This window comes from Oncorhynchus kisutch, linkage group LG5, assembly GCF_002021735.2.
Source record: "Oncorhynchus kisutch isolate 150728-3 linkage group LG5, Okis_V2, whole genome shotgun sequence".
In the NCBI taxonomy this organism is placed as follows: Eukaryota; Metazoa; Chordata; class Actinopteri; order Salmoniformes; family Salmonidae; genus Oncorhynchus; species Oncorhynchus kisutch.
In genome coordinates, this window is record NC_034178.2 from 63,987,859 (window position 1) to 64,011,468 (window position 23,610).

Below are 23,610 nucleotides of genomic sequence, written 5' to 3' on the forward strand. Positions count from 1 at the left end.
TAACTAATCATTATGTATCAACACATTATCAGAGGTACTGCAACCTGTTTGAAAAAGTCAATGTTTGCCAAGGCTGGCATATGTCAACAAATGCAAGCTATGTGCGGACATCTATCAACAGGCAGTTGACCTATTCAGTGTTAATGTACAGCTTAGAAAATATGTAATAGGGTGCCCTTCATAGAGTATTGACCATTTTTAATTGGCTGTTGCAATCTTTGTCAACAAGTTGTTTACTTTTTTTGTGAATCTTTGTGAACGCATCCGCCCCTCTCAAGTGTCATTTAACAGTTTCAATTTGCAATGGTTTTGTATGAAAGTGTGAACCGCTTACCTACCTAAATCCCAGTCGTCATTAAGGCATGTTAAACTAGGCGAACACGGCCCGCCCTGCCAAATAGTTCTCTTCAAATAATGCCTTCTGAACAACAGGCAACCACAGCATTGTCAACAGTGTAGTCTATGACATTGGCAGCCCTAATGATAGTCAAACTCAATACTAATAATGGCTGTGCGTGTCTCTGTAAGCAGGTGCTACAGAGTTACGTGGAACCGGAATGGTGGTGTGTGCACCTGTGCTGCTGTGGAAACATCATTGTGGCACATGTGCCTGTAAGCAGGTGCAGCAGTGTAGCCGCGATGGAGGCGCATGTCTCACCTGGGTGCGTCCGGCATCCTGGACCAGGTATGTGGGCAGGCTAAGGCTCATGGCCAGGGCCTGCAGCTCCAAAAGGTGGGCCATGTTGGTCCCCTGCACCACCACCTTCTTCGCCCTGCACACCACACAAACACACATGTAGATATCCTTCTGTGCATACTGTAGAACAGCCAGATGGTGGCATTACCATTACCAGACATTATGGTGTTTTAAAAGCGTCTGGCTGTCTTAATCTGATCAGCAATATGACGTCTCAAATAATGACCTAATGAGGAAGTGGTCCGGTCCTTACCCGCCATGGTCCCACTTCCAGGCCATCTCCCTCCAGCTGTTCTTCTCCTGCAGGGCCTGGTAGAGCCCCACAGCTGCGTGGCCCACCTGCGCAGCCAGCTATACAACAAACACTTTCAGTTAGAAAAAATTAAACAAAACCTTTTTTTAGCAATACGGGCAAACTGGGATTTTTTTGTGCACCTGGTTCACAAACTACACCAAAACACCACATTCCAACCCTTTTTCTTAAAGCTCAGACACACCGGGGCCTCCCGAGTGGCGCAGCGGTCTAAGGTGCTGCTAGAGGCGTCACCACAGACCCGGCTTTGATCCCGGGCTGTGATTGGGAGTCCCATAGGTCGGTGCAAAATTGACCTAGCGTCGCTCGGCTTAGGGGAGGGTTTGGCCGGGCTTTACTTGGCTCATCGCACTCTAGCAACTCCTTGTGGCGGGCCGGGCACCTGCAGGCAGACCTCGGGCGTCAGTTGAACAGTGTTTCCTCCTGCACATTGGTGCGGCTGGCTTCCAGGTTAAGTGGGCAGGTGTTAAGAAGTGCAATTTGGCGGGTAATGTTTCGGAGGACGCATGACTCGACCTTTGCCTCCCGATCCCGTTGAGGAGTTGCAAAGACAAAGTCGTCAGCGACTTAACTACCTAGCAATTTTAACTAGCAAGATGACAACAAAAAACATTTAATTCACTCTCCATAATCCCATACCGCCAGTGCCAGCCCATAGCCAAATGTTTAGATTGCTAGCACAACATAGCTAGTGACACTGCACGAACAGGCAGCTGTTTCATGGAAACTAGCTAATCAATTGTGATTTAATGATGTCAATACTAGCTACAGTGGTTAACTAGCTTGGATGAAGTATTTAGTGTTGTGTGCAATGCATCTGTGCACTTAACTAGCTACCATTCCCATAGACTACATTGCATATGAAGTATGATTGGCTCATCCATGGATTTAAGGCAAAAATGCCCTCTTTTTTCCTTTTTGTTGTCACTCTAGTTGGCTACCCCACGTCGGGGATTGTGCTCTCCGATTGGCTCAAAGTCAAGTTGTTGGCCAATGACGAGCATTGTGAAGTAGAAGCGCTAAGTTCGTCGCTACTAGGTCGGCACGCAGCAGGTACCGCTTTTGTTCTAGCAAGAGAAGGAACGGCCTCCCACTGTGATAAGTAGTAGCTATCTGCAGTCAGACGGTGTTTCATGCTTTACACTGACCTTTCCCACACCCATGGCCAGGTCCATGTTCACCACAAACACCATCTTGAACATGAGGTCGTCGTCTCCTTCCTCCTGAGGGGACGAGAGAAAGCGAGAACGAGAGACATTCAGGGTGGGCTCAGACACGATACAGGAGAGGTAATGTACCAACTTGTACCTGTGCAAACTAAGGCTAGCTTATGGGCACCTCATTCTCCAGCTTGTTAAAGTAGTACATGGCAGCCTCCTCAGCAGACACGTTTCGGGTGTGCAAGAGTGCCTGTGGAGGGGTAGACATGGAAAATTAAAAAAAATAAGGACTTTGAATAGATCTGTATTAGCAAAGTCAATCATAAGTACAGTACTCCTTAGTCATTATGAATGCATTAGTAAGTAGAGAGGGATATTTAATTAGCGAACAGGAAATTTGCACAATATAGTGCAGATCATCTCTCAGGAAATGTAAGAGAACCTGTATGCAGTAATTAACCCACTTGCTTGGCAGCCTCCTCAGGGATGTCCAGCTCTCGCAGCTGCTGCAGGTACACAGGGTTGACCTCCTGAGAGCCAGAACCTGGGCCCGTCTGCTGCTGCTGCTGCTCGGAGGGCTCCATAGTTAGCTGGAGCAGGACCACGTTGGATTAAAGTCAGTTTAATACGTTGCGGCATTAAAATAAATATGTACAGTACACCGTAGCATATTTCTTCAACAGTTATGTTGTGTAGAAACAAGTAGCTGGGTCTTTCAGTGCCTGTCTTTCCTGTGCACCATGAATTATGGTAGAATAGCTACTATTATGAGAACACGCTAGCAATCTAAATACACTCAACACAAATATAAAACACAGCATGTGAAGTGTTAGTCCTGTTTCATATGCTGAAAAGATCCCAGAAATGTTCCATGCGCACAAAAAAACTTCTAAATGTTTGTGCACAAATGTGTTTACAGGCATGCTGACTGCAGGAATGGCCACCAGAGCTGTTGCCAGAGAATGTTATGTTAATTTCTCTACCATAAGCCGCCTCAAACGTTATTTTAGAGAATTTGGCAGTACGTCCAACCGTCCTCACAACCGCAGACCACGTGTAACCACGCCAGCCCAGGACCTCCAAATCCGGCTTCTTTACCTGCAGGATCATCTGAAACCAGCCACCCAGTCAGCTGAGGAGACTGTGGGTTTGCACAACCAAATAATTTCTGCACAAACTGTCAGGGAAGCTCATCTGCGTGCTTATCATCCTCACCAGGGTCTTGAACTGACTTCAGTGGACAAATGCTCACCTTCGATGGCCACTAGCACACTGGAGAAGTGTGCTCTTCATGGGTGAAACCCAGTTTCAACTGTACCGGGCAGATAGCAGAAAGCGTGTATGGCGTTGTGCGGTAGAGCAGTTTGCTGATGTCAATGTTGTGAACAGAGTGCCTCATGGTGGCGGTGGGGTTACGATATAGGATTGCATTGTATCGATGGCAATTTGAATGCACAGAGATACCGTGACGGCCATTCATCCTCCACCATGATAAATGCACAGCCCCATGTGGCATGGCCTGCATACTCCCCAGACATGTCCTCCGTTTGAGCATGTTTGGGATGCTCTGGATCAACATGTATGACAGCGTGTTTCAGTTCCCGCCAATATCCAGCAACTTCACACAGCCATTGAAGAGGAGTGGGACAACATTCCACAGGCCACAATCAACAGCCTGATCAACTCCATGCGAAGGAGATGTTGCGCTGCTTGAGGCAAATAGTCACACCAGATACCGACAGATTCTGATCCACGCCCCTACTTTCTTTGAAAGGTATCTATTCCCAGTTATGTGAAATCCATAGATTAGGGCATAATATGTTTATTTAAATTGACCGATTTCCTTGTATGAACTGTAAATCTGTTAAATGGTTGCCTATTGGTTTGTTTTTGTTCAGTAAGGATCTAGCTAGTAGACTGGCATTGAGGGCAGCCATTGACAACTACTTAGGCATTGACACACCTCGAAGCTAGTTAGCCAAGTACTCTTACTAGTTGTGAACTGATATTCTAGTTAGCTACCTAAATCATTATGTTGATATCTCAATTACAGTGATACCCTAATTATATACATAACCGTTAGATATCTGGCTATCTGTAGGCCTGTTTGGTGGTTAACGTTAGGTAAGTTACGTTAGGTAGTTAGTCAATTACCGAGACAGAGTAGCTAAATGGCTAAGGTTAGCGTGAGCTAATCTCATATCACGACGGAACAAACTCTCAAAGTGGCAACTCGATTGTGGGATGACAGCTAGTTAGTTACTTATTTAACGATGACCACAAGACAGGTATCTAGCTTGTTATTTAATGCCAAATAGAAAACAAACCGTAGCTAACGTAGCCAAGCTAAATTAACTAGCAGGCATTCAAAAATATTATTGAACAGTACGTTAGCTAACAGCTGGTTGCATTTACTATCGTGTAACATATTTTGTTTGCTAGCTATGTATTATTTGATTTCCCTGCAAGCTCTTAACGTGGCTAACTAGGCAATTTAACTAGCTTACTGTAAAGATTGCGCCAGCCACTCCTACCTGCGTTGCGTAGCTAGCTTGTCAGCTACAATCCTTTGAATTAGTGGGATGGGAGTGCTTGCTTGCAAACCAATATCCACTCTCGCCTTTCACTGCGATGAAGCCAGGTTGTTGACTGCAGATGACTTGTTCATTAAAAGATGGGCGTTTTGTGGTTTCACGTCTTTACACCATTTTGGGCAAGGTACGCTTTTTTTTTCGTTGTACGGTACCGGATTGCGTCAGTATTAAAGTCCTCCTCACATCCGGTTCTACAAAAATTATGGATCGTGTGAAACAAGAGCATCAATTCTTTCCTCCGTCAGAAATGTCTAAACGTTTCGTAACGAAACTTCGTTGAAGGAGTTTCCCATGCATGTTGCTTTGGAGCATGTTGACCGCCCTCATTGATTTATGTTGCATATGGTGTGTGAAGAAATTAGGTTGATTATTTCTGTTTCATGACTAAGTGAAATGACACTGCTTTTGTCAGATCATACTTTTTGTAACAGGAAAATAGTTAGGATTAGCTCCAATTTAAAAAAATCAGTCATGACGTCTTCCATTCCACATTTCCTCGCACTGTCTGAAAACAATATGGTGAATGTCTACCGATTTGCTCTCATACTGCTCCAAGTATTTAATGTAATTGTAGACAAAGAATTAACAAGTAATAGACTAATTCCCTTCACTTTAAATCTACTCCATATGAGACAGATGTAGACAAAGACCATATGATTTTACAAATACTTTATTACCTCACCATATTTATGAATTTACACTCTTATTAAACAGCAGGTTAAGTCGCTACAAGTTACATTATTCAATCATTATGTACAACTATATTAACAGACAAAATAAAAATCAACCTTAAAGTGCTCCTTGCAGAGCCTGCTCTACATAGCTACATTTATACAGCCTAACAATAGTTTTCCTTCAAATGACCACCACCTGCTCTCTTCACCATTATTAGGCTTCATACATAATACTAGACTACATTGAAAGCATATGACAATTCAAATTGTCCATTGAAAAATAGTGTGATGTTAACCAATAAGCTACTATGACTCGTTTATGCTGTGCAATCTAGGGGCAATGGCGGTGAACAGGAAAATGCATCAAACTGGAGAACCCACACAATAGCATGCAACGCATAAACTACATACACTTTCATCTCTTCAAAATTATTATCAAAATAGGACAAAACTGATCATTTGATTGGGTTTTACAGTTTAATGACCAATCTGCTGACTCATTGTCAGCCTCTTATTGGTGTCTACTCACTAGAAAGCCAACAGTGCACCCGCATATAAAGATATAGCCTACCACATGGGTAGTGTTAAATGTCTTCATCCATAAGTCTAACATCAGTTATGTGTCGTTAACATACATGCAACACCTCCAATTCGTGTGATAACGTTCTTGGTACATAGCTTTACCAAAATATTTAATCACAACTTCAAACCATCAAGCTCTGTGGGATAGAATGATTAGTCTAGGTTTCTGTCCCAAATGGCACCCTATTTCCTACATAAGGCTCTAGTCAAAAGTAGTGCACTATATATAGGGACTAGGGTGCCATTTGGGATACAAGAATGACGCTATAGTCTAATAGAGAATGCAGAGATGAGCAAATTATGAATAACACAACCCATGGGTAAATCATAAGAAAACGAGTTTCGGTAAAGTTCAGAAATGGCAATGTAGTTATAATTCTAATACTTAATCAAACGTTGCAAAATGTGACTAGGTCAAAGTATCTTCTGTGAAACCTTATAGACAGTTAAAACAGCAGTGTTAGAGAACAAGTTCAACAAACGTAGGAGCTGTCGCCATCTTGTGTTCAATAGAATAACTGCAATACACATATCAACGGCGCAGTTGCCAATTGTCAGATAAATAAGCTACCTCACAACAGCACAAACTGAGAACATGATTCAATAGACTTTTCTTGGTTGAAAATCAAAAGATATGTTAAAAATGTACAACAAGGAAAGCTGTATGAACGTACACCATAAAATACTGTGGGACACATGTTTTAAATATATACAATTCTACAGTTGAGATTTGTTTGTTTAATCTATGATCTAGTGTCCCTCCAGTGACTGTTACCCTTTAAAAACATCAAAACATTCACACGGTCACCTATTTCCAGTACCTTTTGAAAAGACTGCTTCTTTGCTTTCAGTATCATTCTTTCTTTAGTCCTGCAGAGCGCGAGCTGTAGCCTCTTTCCAAGAGCTGTTCATTTCAACTCCGACATTAACATCTTCCTCCCATTCAATACCATAAAGAGGAACACAGATTTGTATAGACTCGGGAGCTACCTGAAAAAGCGGAATGGCAATAATTACACATTTAAAAAAACATTAAAAAAGAGGAGTCGTCTCAAGAGTGTCATGATTGAGTGAACTCTGTGTGTGTGTGTGTGTGTGTGTGTGTGTGTGTGTGTGCGCACGTATGTGGCATTTGTCCACTACTCCAAAAGATACTACGTGTACTTATGATTTGGACGGATATGTAACAAAGCTACTGTTTTGACATAAAGAGAGTCGGAGGGAGAGAGCAATCTGGTTTAACCTAGCAGACAAACCGCGAAACACAAGAAAAAGCTTCAGGGTTAAAGAAATAAGAGGATAACTTGAGTTTTCAGGTGAGTAAAAGGAGGTAGAGAGTGCCGATAACTTATAAGACTCAAGCCCCTAGGAAAGGTACTGTATGCAACTGCATTGGTGACAATGTAATATCTAGAGAATGTTTATTAAATGCTAATAAAACCTTTCACTCCACATTTCATGTGGAAAGGGATGTTGAGTCTTGAATGAGGGGGGAAACCAGCATGGTCCCTTCCAACTCTCACTCACACTTGCTCTCCATCTAGCTACAACCAGCATTTTGATAGACATAAGACTTCCTTTCATTCATTCATATGAGACTTCAGATTGTTGACTTCAGCACGTTTCCATTGACACATCATGTAACGTCCGGATCTCCCAAGCCCCTTCTTCTAGTTCCACAGAGAGTTCTACAAGAGAGGCAGATGCCACAATGTGGTCCAACTCAGGGCTGAAGGGTGAACGGGTGGGATATACAAACAAAGGCTCCTCGTCTGTTTATGTGTGTGTGTCTCCCTTTATCTTTCCCTCCTGTCTTGTCCACAGTGGAGAGTATACCACCACCTCTAGAGAGTTTCACGTGTTCAGCAGCCCAATACACCACATCCCCTTTTCAACCCCCTGGGTGACTGTTGTGTGTGAACAACAGTCACTCATTGCTCCTTAATGTGGAAAAGGGGTGGGGTGTTTGGGGTCCTTACCCCTAGAACCATTCTTCCCCTCTTCTGACAGGAGGGGGATTTTGTGTTAATCTGTCTATTGGTCCGGTCTGTCCATCCTCCTAACCCACCCCCTCTGAGTTTCCCTCCCCCACTCCTGTGGGTCTCTTAATGTGGTCCCCTCTGCCGGTGTGGTCTTGGTCAGTGGTTTCACTGTCACAAGTCAGTGACTTTGTTCTCTACGGCTGCAGCGATCTGCTGGAGCCGGTAGCCCAGCTGCATCTTTTGGGCCGTGCTGTCCTCTTCTAGGGCCCCGATGATCTGAGAGAGAGCAAGGAAGGGATGGAGAGGGATGAAGAGAGAGTGAGAGAGTTAGATGGAGGGAGAGACGGAGATGGAGTGAGTGAGAGGGGGTGGAGTGAAAGACAGATGTAAGGTAAACCAAAAGACACAGCTCTGATGTGTCATTCCATCCAACCACACAAGAGATAATGAAAACTCACCTGGTCATAGTACTTGTTGATGTACTTGTACAACTCGTGCAGGGCAACAAGGTAATTCAACTCGCCTGAGTAATTCTGGAAAAAAACAAAAACATTTTGACTTAGTCACTACAAATAAATAATACGCACACACTTAAATGTGCTAATAGAGGTTCTATTAAAGCTGGTTCTATTAACAATAGGATATATTTAAAGTGTTCTAGGCATACATTGCTTTAAAGTATAGGCCCACTCTGAAAAGTCCAAAGTTTTACTGCTTGTGTTGAATGAATGATCACTAGATCAGCTATATTCACAGTAATAGGGGTGACAGTAATTTTAAAAAACATTTTAAAATGAGATACATACTGCAATGTCACTTTTTGGGCGACCCAACCAAATTCACATTGAAATGTGAGTTATAGATCTGTCACACTCATTGAAAGCAAGTCTAAGAAGCTGTATATCTGTTCTAAGTGTGCTATTTCCATGCTTCCCATTCTTCCATTTCATTTTTCAAACAGCTGAAAAAAAAATATTTTTGGGGTTATGGAAAAGATATTTCACAGCTGTATAGATGGTACAATGAGTATCTACACTATACTTGCTTGTTTTGTGAAATAAACTTAAATTAGGCAAACTATTGGAATATTAGCAACGAGGAAATGGCAAAGCGAATTCTGCATAGTGCACCTTAAACAATAGGACAAAGTACCAGGGGATGGAACCAAAATTATATATTTTTGTGTCAATTGTGTTATTGTGTTATTGTGTTATTATTTTGTTACGTTCCACTGCTCCGACCTGCAAAATAAAGTTCTGAACTGGTTTAAACCCCACAAAAAATAAGTTTATATAGTTCCTTTCTTTTCCTTTTTAAACCTCTGAAATAGTCACAAAAAAATAAAAAACATTTATCCCGATATTAAATGACTTCAATCTTCAGTGAGGATAGAGCAGCTTGCTATGGGAGCGGGCAAGCTATAGCCTAGTTCTTTACAGTGCCTTCAGAAAGTGCTGTATTCATACTCCTTGACTTATTCCACATTTTGTTACAGCCTAAATTCAAAATGAATTAAATAGATTTTTTTTCACCCATCTTCACACAATAATAACCGATAATGAAAACGTGAAAACATGTTTTTAGACATTTTTCTAAATTTATTGAAAATGAAGTACAGAAATCTAATTTGCATAACTATTCATACCCCTTTGCTATGACACTGCAAATTGAGCTCAGGTGCATCCAATTTCCTTTGATCATCCTTGAGATGTCACTACAACATTATTGGAGTCCACCCGTGGCCAATTCAATTGTTTGGACATGATGTAGATAGAAACACATCTGTCTATTTAAGGTCCCACAGCTGACAGTGCATGTCAGAGCAGAAACTATACCACGAAGTCCAAGGATCTGTAAATCTCAGAGATATTATTGTGATGAGGCATACAGTGCCTTGCGAAAGTATTCGGCCCCCTTGAACTTTGCGACCTTTTGCCACATTTCAGGCTTCAAACAAAGATATAAAACTGTATTTTTTTGTGAAGAATCAACAACAAGTGGGACACAATCATGAAGTGGAACGACATTTATTGGATATTTCAAACTTTAACAAATCAAAAACGGAAAAATTGGGCGTGCAAAATTATTCAGCCCCTTTACTTTCAGTGCAGCAAACTCTCTCCAGAAGTTCAGTGAGGATCTCTGAATGATCCAATGTTGACCTAAATGACTAATGATGATAAATACAATCCACCTGTGTGTAATCAAGTCTCCATATAAATGCACCTGCACTGTGATAGTCTCAGAGGTCCGTTAAAAGCGCAGAGAGCATCATGAAGAACAAGGAACACACCAGGCAGGTCCGAGATACTGTTGTGAAGAAGTTTAAAGCCGGATTTGGATACAAAAAGATTTCCCAAGCTTTAAACATCCCAAGGAGCACTGTGCAAGCGATAATATTGAAATGGAAGGAGTATCAGACCACTGCAAATCTACCAAGACCTGGCCGTCCCTCTAAACTTTCAGCTCATACAAGGAGAAGACTAATCAGAGATGCAGCCAAGAGGCCCATGATCACTCTGGATGAACTGCAGAGATCTACAGCTGAGTTGGGAGACTCTGTCCATAGGACAACAATCAGTCGTATATTGCACAAATCTGGCCTTTATGGAAGAGTGGCAAGAAGAAAGCCATTTCTTAAAGATATCCATAAAAAGTGTAGTTTAAAGTTTGCCACAAGCCACCTGGGAGACACACCAAACATGTGGAAGAAGGTGCTCTGGTCAGATGAAACCAAAATTGAACTTTTTGGCAACAATGCAAAACGTTATGTTTGGCGTAAAAGCAACACAGCTCATCACCTAGAACACACCATCCCCACTGTCAAACATGGTGGTGGCAGCATCATGGTTTGGGCCTGCTTTTCTTCAGCAGGGACAGGGAAGATGGTTAAAATTGATGGGAAGATGGATGGAGCCAAATACAGGACCATTCTGGAAGAAAACCTGATGGAGTCTGCAAAAGACCTGAGACTGGGACGGAGATTTGTCTTCCAACAAGACAATGATCCAAAACATAAAGCAAAATCTACAATGGAATGGTTCAAAAATAAACATATCCAGGTGTTAGAATGGCCAAGTCAAAGTCCAGACCTGAATCCAATCGAGAATCTTTGGAAAGAACTGAAAACTGCTGTTCACAAATGCTCTCCATCCAACCTCACTGAGCTCGAGCTGTTTTGCAAGGAGGAATGGGAAAAAATTTCAGTCTCTCGATGTGCAAAACTGATAGAGACATACCCCAAGCGACTTACAGCTGTAATCGCAGCAAAAGGTGGCGCTACAAAGTATTAACTTAAGGGGGCTGAATAATTTTGCACGCCCAATTTTTCCGTTTTTGATTTGTTAAAAAAGTTTGAAATATCCAATAAATGTCGTTCCACTTCATGATGGTGTCCCACTTGTTGTTGATTCTTCACAAAAAAATAAAGTTTTATATCTTTATGTTTGAAGCCTGAAATGTGGCAAAAGGTCGCAAAGTTCAAGGGGGCCGAATACTTTCGCAAGGCACTGTATATCTGAGGAAGGGTATAACACAATTCCTAGAGTGTTGAAAGTTTCTGAGAGCATAGTGGTCTCCATCATTGGGAAATATAAAAAATATGAAACTACCCACTCAGCTGTCTGATCAAACTGAGCAACCGGGCAAGAAGGACCTTGGTCAGGGAGGTGACCAAGAACACAATGACAGAACTACAGAGTTCCTTGGCTGAGCTGGGAGAACCTGCCTGAAGGACTATAGTCTCTACAGCACTTCACCAATCTGGGCTTTATGGGAGAGCGGCCAGACGGAAGACACTCCTGAGAAAAAGGCACATGGTTCTTTGCCAGGAGTTTGCAAAAAGGCACATGAAAGACTCAGATCATAAGGCACACGATTCTGTGGTCTGATGAGACAAAAATTGAACTCTCTGGCCTGAATGCAAAGACCTATGTCTGGAGAAAACCAGGCACAGCTCATCACCCATCTAACACCATCCCTACTGTGAAGCATGGTGGTGGCAGCATCATACTATGAGGTTGCTGTTCAGCAGCAGGGCCTGGGAGACTGGTAAGGATAGAGGAAACAATGAATGGAACCAAATACAGGCAAATCCTTGATGAGAACCTGCTTCAGAGTGCAAAGACCTACACTGGGGCGAAGATTTACATTCCAACAGGACAACGACCAAGCATCCAGCCAAAGGAATGGTGGAATGGCTTCAGAACAAGAATGTGAAAGTCCTTGAGTGGCCCAGCCAAAGCCCATTGAAAATCTGTGGAAAGACTTGAAGATTGCTGTTCACTGCCGCTCCCCATCTAATTTAAGAGCTTGAGAAAAATTGCAAGGAAGAATAGGAGAAAATCCCCAAATCCAGATGTGCAAAACTGACAGACATACCCAAGAAAACTCAAATCTGTAATCGCCGCCAAAGTTGCTTCTATAAAATGTATCGAGTCAGGAGTGTAAATTCTAAAAACATGTTTTAATTTTGTCATTATGGGGTATTGTGTGTAGATTGGGAGAAAAAATATATATTGAATGTCATTGAACTTCCGAGAGTTGGCTTAACGTTGGACCAAGCTTGTGTGTGCAGTGGCATCAGAATAGTTAATTCAATGTTAAACGTGATAAATATAGTATCCTTAACCAGCATTGAAAAAGTTCTCAATTTCTGAATAACACTTGTAAAGTCAATAGACTTCAGAAACCTACGCTTCAGAGGGGCAGGTAGTCTACACACACTGGCAACGATTTTTAGCTGGCAGGAAGAAACTCGAATACGTTTCTGAGTGACATAGTGAGGGGCTTTGCATAGGCACTTTGTTGCGGGACTTTAAAAAAGTGCCCGGAACATAAAATAACGTTATTAACCAGTTCCAATGCTTTTAAAATAACAGTTCTGTTCCAGAACAGTACAGATCACTTTCGTTCCCTGAACTTGATCCAACCCCTGCAAATAACCGATTAAAAGAATAGCAAACTCAATTATTTTATTTTTTTTATGAATCAAAAAATGTCAAGTTTAAGGTAGAGCACTTTTAGTAGAGTGCAAAAACTGTGACAATGATGCATTTGCCAAAAATTGCTTGAGTGAACAGTGTTTTACTGAATTAATAAACTGAAGTAAAAGACCAACCCTGGATAGTTCTGCTAGTGCTGAGTTCATCTCCTGGTCACTGGCAGAGATGGTCTGTCTGATGTCAGCGTAGTACCTTTCAACCATCTGCTTGTACCGGGGGATATCTCTGGCATAAAGCAGTTTGTTTATTGGTGAATCCTAGAGAGAGACCGAGAGAACGTGAGGGTGAGAGAGATTACCAGATATAAAGAACCACTTCCACCTTCCACAGTTTCCCGTGGCCCAGTCAACTGCTCCCCAGAGGGGTTGGGTTAAATGTGGATGACACATTTCAGTTAAATGCATTCAGTTGTACAACTGACTAGGTATCCCCATTCCTTTCCCTCCTCTTGCTCACCCTGCCCAGTTTATGCTCTGAGGTGGTGCAGGAGTCCATGAAGGTCTGGGAGATGACCGTTAGCACGGCGTCCACGTGGTCCGAGGGCTGGACGTCAAAGATAAACTGGGGGTTCTTTACAATGTTGATCCAGAACCTCAGGGGCAAACTGAATGGAGGGAATGAGGGAGGGAAAGGGACTTACATGTATGGATAAGAACTGTTATGTTCATATGTTACGTATATCATCCAACCACATTATAACGTAAACACACATACACGTATGCAAGGACACAGACGTGGATGGTCTCAGGAGTCTGTGTGTGCGTGTGTGCGTGAGTGTGTACCTGTTGTTCTTCTAGATGTGGATGGTCTCAGGAATCTGTGTGTGTATGCGTGAATGTGTCCAAGTACATGCGTGTGTTTGTCTGCGTGTTTGCTTGTACACACTCGTGAGTGTGTGTGTGCTTCTGCCTAGGTGTGTATGTATGTACCTGTTGGTCTTCCAGATGTGGATGGTCTCAGGGTCGGTGATGGCGTGGTGCTGCGCCTGGTCGTCCAGCAGGTCAAAGAAGTACTTGACAGCCAGCGGAACGGGACGACTGGTGGACAGGATCACCGTGAACAGGTCGTCCACAAACTTCTGCAGAGTGCCCTGTGGAGGGAGGGAGAAGGTTAGGGGTTTTGCTCAGTTTTAAAAGTCAATGTGGGAGTGTATATGTGTAGTAATAACTCATTATAATTTGAGGGGTGATTATGTTTGTCCTGTTACACACTTATGGAAATATGTTCCCCAACTCCCCGAGACACCCGGAGGGAGTGGGGTCACAGCCAGGGTCACCATTGTCCAGAGCCTCTGGAGAAATTGGGGTCAAGTGCCTTGCTCAGGGCACAGCTACAGATGTTTCACCTTGTCGGCTCTGGGATTCAAACCAGTGAACTATCAGTAACTGTCCCAAAGGTCTAACCTCCAGGCTACATGCTGTGTGTGTGTGTGTGTCTACAGTATCTACCTACCGTGTGTCTACAGTATCTACCTGCCGTGTGTGTGTGTGTTTACAGTTTCTACACGCTTTGTGTGTCTACAGTATCTACCTGCCAGGTGTTTGTGTGTTTACGGTATCTGCCAGGCGTGTGCGTGTGTGTCTCTCTACGGTACCTGCCTGCCAGGCGTGTGTCTCTACGGTACCTGCCTGCCAGGCGTGTGTCTCTACGGTACCTGCCTGCCAGGCGTGTGTCTCTACGGTACCTGCCTGCCAGGCGTGTGTCTCTACGGTACCTGCCTGCCAGGCGTGTGTCTCTACGGTACCTGCCTGCCAGGCGTGTGTCTCTACGGTACCTGCCTGCCAGGCGTGTGTCTCTACGGTACCTGCCTGCCAGGCGTGTGTCTCTACGGTACCTGCCTGCCAGGCGTGTGTCTACGGTATCTGCCTGCCAGGCGTGTGTCTACGGTATCTGCCTGCCAGGCGTGTGTCTACGGTATCTGCCTGCCAGGCGTGTGTCTACAGTATCTGCCTGCCAGGCGTGTGTCTACAGTATCTGCCTGCCAGGCGTGTGTCTACAGTATCTGCCAGGCGTGTGTCTACAGTATCTGCCAGGCGTGTGTCTACAGTATCTGCCAGGCGTGTGTCTACAGTATCTGCCAGGCGTGTGTCTACAGTATCTGCCAGGCGTGTGTCTACAGTATCTGCCAGGCGTGTGTCTACAGTATCTGCCAGGCGTGTGTCTACAGTATCTGCCAGGCGTGTGTCTACAGTATCTGCCAGGCGTGTGTCTACAGTATCTGCCAGGCGTGTGTCTACAGTATCTGCCAGGCGTGTGTCTACAGTATCTGCCAGGCGTGTGTCTACAGTATCTGCCAGGCGTGTGTCTACAGTATCTGCCAGGCGTGTGTCTACAGTACCTGCCAGGCGTGTGTCTACAGTACCTGCCAGGCGTGTGTCTACAGTACCTGCCAGGCGTGTGTGGGTGATATGTGAGTGTGTGTCTGTGTGGGTCCAGTATCTACCTTCATGGAGAGCAGACGTGTGAGGTAGATCTCTGGTATTGCCTTGGCCCTCTCCCTCACACTGCCGCGGCGGTGCTTGGGTAGCTCAGGCTCTTCGCCGGCCTTGACCAGGTGCCACAGCCTCACCCCGCCCTCGTCTGCATCCTCCAGCATGGGCGTCTCTGAACGGGGGAGGAGGACAGAAGAAAGGAGAAGGGTTGAGAAAGAGAGTAAGAAAGGGCCATTTAAAATGTTACATTTTTTTAATACAAAAGTTAACATTTGAGTCTTACCAAACATTTGAGATTTACCAAAGTTAACGTTTCAGCCTAGTGGCCTTTCTCAAGATGAGATGCATCCATACTTATTCTACAAAACCTGGAATAACAAGACATTTCCTAGAGAGAGTGGAAATAAAATGCAAGTGCAACTCACTTTCACCTGCCACGTAGTCGTGGTTGTCGTGATGGATGTGTTTGCTGTGGCGCGGGACCAAAGCCACTGTCGCGCCATCTGCAACCTGAAACACAACCACAACAGTGTTAGACATCTCTCATGAATATGATATAGATGCACTATGAAGGCTTTGTGAATGCTTATGAAGGGTTAATGAAGTGTAATACCATTAAAGGCTTAGAAACATGAATTTGACAAAATCTTAAGACCACTACGAATGCTTAATGAATGCTTTACGGAGTGTTATAAACTCTTTATAAAGCTTTATGACTGTTTGATATGGGTGCAGACCTTGTAGTGTTGGAGTGTGTTGAGGCGTTTCCAATTGCCCTGGACAATAGACGTCAGGTCTTCATCAGACAGGATCAGATGACCTGCTACACCAGACCTCCACTCTGAAACACACAGTATGTTAGAAAGGACTATAGACAGAACGAAAACACACACAGTATGTAGACAGGCCTATACACAGAATGTAGACAGGCCTATACACAGAATGAAAACACACTGTATGTAGACAGGCCTATACACAGAATGTAGACAGGCCTATACACAGAATGTAGACAAGCCTATACACAGAATGAAAACACACTGTATGTAGACAGGCCTATACACAGAATGTAGACAGGCCTATACACAGAATGTAGACAGGCCTATACACAGAATGTAGACAGGCCTATACACAGAATGAAAAAGAACACTATTATAATACACTATACATCACTTTAGTCTCAGTCACTACCAAATAACATTAATCAGATCCAGTGAGTGAGTGAGGGGAAAGGTATGCGTGAAAGTGTGTCTGTGTGTGTGAGCGTCTGTATGCACCCAAGTCTCGTCTTCTAACAGCAAGTCAAACCCAAGTCTCGTATTCTAACAGCAAGTCAAACCCAAGTCTCGTATTCTAACAGCAAGTCAAACCCAAGTCTCGTATTCTAACAGCAAGTCAACCCCAAGTCTCGTATTCTAACAGCAAGTCAAACCCAAGTCTCGTATTCTAACAGCAAGTCAAACCCAAGTCTCGTATTCTAACAGCAAGTCAACCCCAAGTCTCGTATTCTAACAGCAAGTCAACCCCAAGTCTCGTATTCTAACAGCAAGTCAACCCCAAGTCTCGTATTCTAACAGCAAGTCAAACCCAAGTCTCGTATTCTAACAGCAAGTCAAACCCAAGTCTCGTATTCTAACAGCAAGTCAAACCCAAGTCTCGTATTCTAACAGCAAGTCAAACCCAAGTCTCGTATTCTAACAGCAAGTCAAACCCAAGTCTCGTATTCTAACAGCAAGTCAAACCCAAGTCTCGTATTCTAACAGCAAGTCAAACCCAAGTCTCGTATTCTAACAGCAAGTCAAACCCAAGTCTCGTATTCTAACAGCAAGTCAAACCCAAGTCTCGTATTCTAACAGCAAGTCAAACCCAAGTCTCGTATTCTAACAGCAAGTCAAACCCAAGTCTCGTATTCTAACAGCGTCCAGTCAAGTGACAAGTTTTCAAGTCTCAAGTCAAGTAAAAAACTAAATCCATACATACTTGTTCAACTCCAAATCTTTGTCTATTTATTGAGGCTATCAGACAGCCCTTTTCATTATTTTGTCTTCTCTAATTGTAAAATATGAACCTTGTAACTGATGTCAAGGCAGGTTTATTTACAGGTCTTGATCCAATGGTGAATGCGCCATGTCATACCAAATATACACGGGAAATAGCCCAAAAGAAATATCCTTGATATCAGGCTCATTAACCGGTCCTATCTGAACAGACACAGGTAGTGGGCAAGACTGTACAGCCTCCCCTTGTGAAACCACATGGAATCTGTCTAACAGGAGCTCAAACAGGCAGGCCTGCATAATAACATTATTATTATAATGTTATAAACACTAGGCCCCCAGGATCATAGGATTACGCAACTGGCAAATACAACCAATAAACAGGTTCTACAATGTAAAAGGCAATTTCCACATTGATACAGTCAGCTAAATCAGACAATTATTTTTAATGATATTTCTTTCAGCAAGCATAATTTTCTCTTATTCTGACTCCAAAGATATCTACTATGTGTACTGAGGCCCGTGCGCTCCTATTACACACAACCAAACTGACAGAGACACATGGAACTCCGACAGAACACTGGAAATATCAACAAATGAAACCATATATTTCATTAAATAAACAGAACTTCTACCTCATGCGTCTTGCGAACATTCATGTGCACTATAAACATCGCGCCCACTCAGAGCAGCGTAAGAAATGGTTGGCAAAATTTAAATGTACCAACATGAAACAAACATGTCTACGTGATGCAATAAAAGGTACGGGGATGGAATGATGAAACGCTAGCAATTACTTTAGTATTACATGGAAAATAGATTTACCACATAGGGCTGTGCAAAGCAAAGACAACATTTCAACAAGAGAACAAACTCACGCTCCACTGGTGGGAGTTTGGAGAACATCTTCCCACAGTAGGCTTATAATTCATTTGATCAAAAAATTCCAATTGCTAGCTTAAGTTAATTCTACATTTCAAGTAATTATTACATACAAAACCACTTTTGCCAGCAGCATCCCACCCTGCATACCACTGCTGGCTTGCTTCTGAAGCTAAGCAGGCTTGGTCATGGTCAGTTCCTGGATGGGAGACCAGATGCTGCTGGAAGGGGTGTTGGAGGGCCAGTAGGAGGCACTCTTTCCTCTGGTCTAAAAAATATCCCAATGCCCCAGGCCAGTGATTGGGGACACTGCCCTGTGTAGGGTGCCGTCTTTCTGATGGGACGTTAAAACGGGTGTCCTGACTCTCTGTGGTCATTAAAGATCCCATGGCACTTATTGTAAGAGTAGGGGTGTTAACGCCGGTGTCCTGGCTAAATTCCCAATCTGGCCATCAAACCATCACGGTCACCTAATAATCCCCAGTTTACAATTGGCTCATTCATCCCCCTCCTCTCCCCTGTAACTATTCCCCAGGTCGTTGCTGTAAATGAGAATGTGTACTCAGTCAACTTACCTGGTAAAATAACGGATAAATAAAAATGAAGGCCTATGTGAGTAATTGTTGCCCCATTGCTGGTGAGCTTGCAAAGTAAACAGTTAATATTATTGATCGCCAAACAATGTTTGGAGCTGCAAATGTATTTATTATGGCAATCCTATCTCCCTACAATTTGACGTTTGAGCTTCACACGATCCAATAGCTGTACAGCAAATCAGCAATCTGTTTGCTAGCTCACCCGACCTGTGTTGAGTGACAGTTTGCTGGTCCAATCAGAGTACCGAATGTGCGTTTCACTAACCTATCTGTTGCAACTTGCATGTTTTTTGTGTTTTTTATTTTTTTTACAAGGGCGTTGCTGTGGCTCCAATCTCTGTGTCACGCCTTGGTCTTAGTATTTTGTGTTTTCTTTAATTATTTGTTCAGGCCAGGGTGTGACATGGGTTTGTGTGTTGTGTTTCGTATTGGGGTTTGTAGTATTTGGGATCGCGGCTGATTAGGGGTGTTGTATAGGCTTGGCTGCCTGAGGCGGTTCTCAATCAGCAGTCAGGTGCTTCTCATTGCCTCTGATTGGGAACCGTATTTAGGTAGCCTGAGTTCGCTTTGTCTTTCGTGGGTGATTGTTCCTGTCTCTGTGTAGTTTCACCAGATAGGCTGTAATTAGGTTTCACGTTCCGTTTGTTGTTTTTGTATTTATTAGTTATTTTATGTATCGTCACCATTTCCTCATTAAAGATCATGATTAACCACCACGCTGCATTTCGGTCCGACTCTCTTTCGACAAACGAAGAACGCCGTTACAGAATCACCCACCACACACGGACCGAGCAGCGTGGTAACAGGCAGCGACAGCAGGAGCAGCGAAAGGAGGACGTTATGGACAGCAATGGCATGGATTATACGACGTGGGAAGAAATCGACAGGTGGGCGGCCGACCCAGAGAGAGTGCAGGAGCCCGCATGGGATTCGCTTGAGCAGTGCGAAGAAGGCTACAGGCGAATGGAGTCGAAAAGGAAAACACGGCGGCGCAGAGCGAAACCCGAAAGTCACCCCAAAAAATGTATTGGGGGGGGGGGCTCAGGGAGAGAGTGGCAGAGTCAGGAGTCAGACCTGAGCCAACTCTCCCTGTTAATCATGAGGAGCAGCGATATAAGGACTTCTGGTCTTGGGAGATGATATTAGACGGAAGAGGACCCTGGGCTCAGCCTGGTGAATATCGCCGCCCCAAGGAGGAAGCAGAGGCAGCAGGAGATAGGAGCCGGCGATACGAGGGAACACGGTTGGCAAGGAAGCCCGAGAAGCAACCCCAAAAAATTATTGGGGGGGGGGGGGCTTACAGGGAGTATGGCTATGCCAGGTAGGAGACCTGCGCAAACTCCCTGTGCTTTCCGGTGGGCTAGAGAGACCGGGCAGACACCGTGTTATGCTATGGAGCGCACGGTGTTTCCAGTGCAGGTGCATAGCCCGGTACGGTTCATACCAGCCCTTCGTATTGGCCGGGCTAGAGTGGGCATCGAGCCAGCTTGGGCAGGCTCGGTGCTCAAGAGCTCCAGTGCACCTGCACGGTCCGGTCTATCCAGAGCCACCTCCACACACCAGTCCTCCGGTAGCAGCTCCCCGCACCAGGCTTCCTGTGCGTGTCCTCGCTCCAGTATCACCAGTGCCCGCACCACGCATCAGGCCTACAGTGCGCCTCGCCTCTCCTGCTCTGTCGAAGTCTCCCGCCTGTTCAGCACAGCCAGAGCCTTCCTTCCCTCCTGCGCTGTCGGAGTCTCCCGCCTGTTCAGCGCAGCCAGCGTTTTCCTCCTCTCCTGCGCTGTCGGAGTCTCCCGCCTGTTCAGCGCTATCAGAGCCTTCCTTCTCTACAGCGCTGCCGGAGCCTCCTGCCTGTTTGAAGCAGCCTGAGCTGCCAGTCTGCAGGGTGCTGTCAGCCTGCATGGAGCAGTTAGAGCTGTCAGTCTGCATGAAGCAGCCAGAGCTGTCAGTCTGCAAGGAGCTGTCAGTCTGCAAGGAGCTGCCAGTCTGCAAGGAGCTGCCAGTCTGCAAGGAGCTGTCAGTCTGCAAGGAGCTGCCAGTCTGCAAGGAGCAGCCAGTCTGCAAGGAGCTGCCAGTCTGCAAGGAGCTGCCAGTCTGCAGGGAGCTGCCAGTCTGCAGGGAGCTGTCAGTCTGCAAGGAGCTGTCAGTCTGCAAGGAGCTGTCAGTCTGCAAGGAGCTGTCAGCCTGCATGGAGCAGTCAGAGCTGCCAGTCTGCAAGGAGCTGTCAGTCTGCAAGGAGCTGTCAGTCTGCAAGGAGCTGCCAGTCTGCAAGGAGCTGCCAGTCTGCAAGGAGCTGCCAGTCTGCAAGGAGCTGCCAGTCTGCAAGGAGCTGCCAGTCTGCAAGGAGCAGCCAGTCTGCAGGGAGCTGCCAGTCTGCAGGGAGCTGCCAGTCTGCAAGGAGCTGCCAGTCTGCAAGGAGCTGCCAGTCTGCAAGGAGCTGCCAGTCTGCAGGGAGCTGCCAGTCTGCAGGGAGCTGCCAGTCTGCAAGGAGCTGCCAGTCTGCAAGGAGCTGCCAGTCTGCAAGGAGCTGCCAGTCTGCAAGGAGCTGCCAGTCTGCAAGGAGCTGTCAGCCTGCATGGAGCAGTCAGAGCTGTCAGTCTGCATGAAGCAGCCAGAGCTGCCAGTCTGCAAGGAGCTGTCAGCCTGCATGGAGCAGTCAGAGCTGTCAGTCTGCATAGAGCAGCTAGATCCGCCAGTCAGCCATGATCTTCTAGATCTGCCAGTCAACCAGATTCTTCCAGATCAGCCTGTCAACCAGAATCTTCCAGATCTGCTAGTCAACCAGAATCTTCCAGATCTGCTAGTCAACCAGAATCTTCCAGATCTGCTCGTCAACCTGAATCTTCCAGATCCGCCAGCCAGCCAGGATCTACCGGAGCCTACTACCTACCTGAGCTTCCTCTCAGTACCGGGCTTCCTCTCAGTACCGGGCTTCCTCTCAGTACCGGGCTTCCTCTCAGTACCGGGCTTCCTCTCAGTACCGGGCTTCCTCTCAGTACCGGGCTGCCCCTCAGTCCCGAGCTGCCCCTCAGTCCCGAGCTGCCCCTCAGTCCCGAGCTGCCCCTCAGTCCCGAGCTGCCCCTCAGTCCCGAGCTGTCCCTCAGTCCCGAGCTGTCCCTCAGTCCCGAGCTGCCCCTCAGTCACGAGCTGCCCCTCAGTTCTGTGGGGTTCTGGGTGAGGACTATTAGGCCATGGTCGGCGGCGAGGGTGGATTATCCCAGGACGCGAAGGGGAGGAACTATGACATTTATGGAGTGGGTCCACGTCCCGAGCCGGAGCCGCCACCATGGACAGACGCCCACCCGGACCCTCCCTATGGTTTTGAGGTGCGTCCGGGAGTCCGCACCTTGGGGGGGGGGGGGGTTCTGTCACGTCTTAGTATTTTGTGTTTTCTTTAATTATTTGTTCAGGCCAGGGTGTGACATGGGTTTGTGTGTTGTGTTTCGTATTGGGGTTTGTAGTATTTGGGATCGCGGCTGATTAGGGGTGTTGTATAGGCTTGGCTGCCTGAGGCGGTTCTCAATCAGAAGTCAGGTGCTTCTCATTGCCTCTGATTGGGAACCGTATTTAGGTAGCCTGAGTTCGCTTTGTCTTTCGTGGGTGATTGTTCCTGTCTCTGTGTAGTTTCACCAGATAGGCTGTAATTAGGTTTCACGTTCCGTTTGTTGTTTTTGTATTTATTAGTTATTTCATGTATCGTCACCATTTCCTCATTAAAGATCATGATTAACCACCACGCTGCATTTCGGTCCGACTCTCTTTCGACAAACGAAGAACGCCGTTACACTCTGGCTGTGTGTAGAGTAATCCATGTAGACTCTGTGCCACAAAATGAGTGACAAAACATTACAAAACCTGGTCAGATAATTTCAAGTCATCAGTCTCAAGTCAAAGTCGAGTACAGGGTCTTGAGGCTTCAAGTCCAAGTCGAGTCATCAAATTTGAATCCACAAATTCGAGCCCAAGTCATCTGACTCGAGTCCACAACTCTGCATCTGTGTGTGTTCCTCACCCAGGTCCAGAGAGTCTGTGTGTGTGTGTGTTCCTCACCCAGGTCCAGAGAGTCTGTGTGTGTGTGTTCCTCACCCAGGTCCAGAGAGTCTGTGTGTGTGTGTTCCTCACCCAGGTCCAGAGAGTCTGTGTGTGTGTTCCTCACCCAGGTCCAGAGAGTCTGTGTGTGTGTGTTCCTCACCCAGGTCCAGAGAGTCTGTGTGTGTGTGTTCCTCACCCAGGTCCAGAGAGTCTGTGTGTGTGTGTTCCTCACCCAGGTCCAGAGAGTCTGTGTGTGTGTGTTCCTCACCCAGGTCCAGAGAGTCTGTGTGTGTGTGTGTGTGTGTTCCTCACCCAGGTCCAGAGAGTCTGTGTGTGGCCGGTGGGAGAAGGAGGTGCCCTTGTAGACCTGGTCCAGGAGTTTCTCCTTCACCTGGGTGATGGTGTCTATGTCCAGCACCTTGGAGGGAAGCGGCTGGGTCTCATTCACCCCCCCGCCCTGCATCAACACGTTCAGGGTCTGGGGGGGGGGGGGTAGGCTTTCAATCACTCACAAAACACACTTTCCTGGATGGTCGTTAGATCTATTCATCTCTGGTTTTTCACTGAAGAAAAAAAGGGAGTTTGTGTGTGTGGTTAAACTGAGTCCCTCTTGTGAACCCACACTGGACTTTTCCCCCTTTACTTGCACTGACTTCGCTGATAACTACT

At 45.5% G+C, this 23,610-nt stretch overlaps 2 protein-coding genes across 4 annotated transcripts in view; both read right to left on the minus strand.

Moving 5' to 3' along the window:
* Positions 1–5,038, minus strand: part of LOC109891403 (probable peptidyl-tRNA hydrolase 2) — a 28,820-nt gene extending 23,782 nt beyond the window's left edge. Inside the window, exons 1-6 of one of the 3 annotated variants that reach the window (XM_020483899.2) lie at positions 4,705–4,970; positions 2,635–2,760; positions 2,349–2,420; positions 2,159–2,233; positions 951–1,048; positions 659–773 (exon numbers count right to left, since the gene is read on the minus strand). In XM_020483899.2, coding sequence (XP_020339488.1) covers positions 659–773; positions 951–1,048; positions 2,159–2,233; positions 2,349–2,420; positions 2,635–2,754 — 480 coding nt within the window. In that variant the 5' untranslated portion in view covers positions 2,755–2,760; positions 4,705–4,970. Of the gene's footprint in view, positions 1–658; positions 774–950; positions 2,234–2,348; positions 2,421–2,634; positions 2,761–4,677 lie in introns of all 3 variants that reach the window. The other 2 variants (XM_031825662.1, XR_004210104.1) reach the window with 2 other exon arrangements.
* A 380-nt stretch (positions 5,039–5,418) lies between these two features.
* LOC109891648 (plexin-B1) overlaps positions 5,419–23,610 on the minus strand; it is a 153,150-nt gene continuing 134,958 nt past the window's right edge. Inside the window, exons 24-32 of the mRNA XM_031823913.1 lie at positions 23,254–23,419; positions 16,175–16,278; positions 15,863–15,947; positions 15,449–15,609; positions 13,935–14,095; positions 13,462–13,609; positions 13,122–13,262; positions 8,461–8,535; positions 5,419–8,278 (exon numbers count right to left, since the gene is read on the minus strand). Coding sequence (XP_031679773.1) covers positions 8,174–8,278; positions 8,461–8,535; positions 13,122–13,262; positions 13,462–13,609; positions 13,935–14,095; positions 15,449–15,609; positions 15,863–15,947; positions 16,175–16,278; positions 23,254–23,419 — 1,146 coding nt within the window. The 3' untranslated portion in view covers positions 5,419–8,173. The remainder of the gene's footprint in view (positions 8,279–8,460; positions 8,536–13,121; positions 13,263–13,461; positions 13,610–13,934; positions 14,096–15,448; positions 15,610–15,862; positions 15,948–16,174; positions 16,279–23,253; positions 23,420–23,610) is intronic.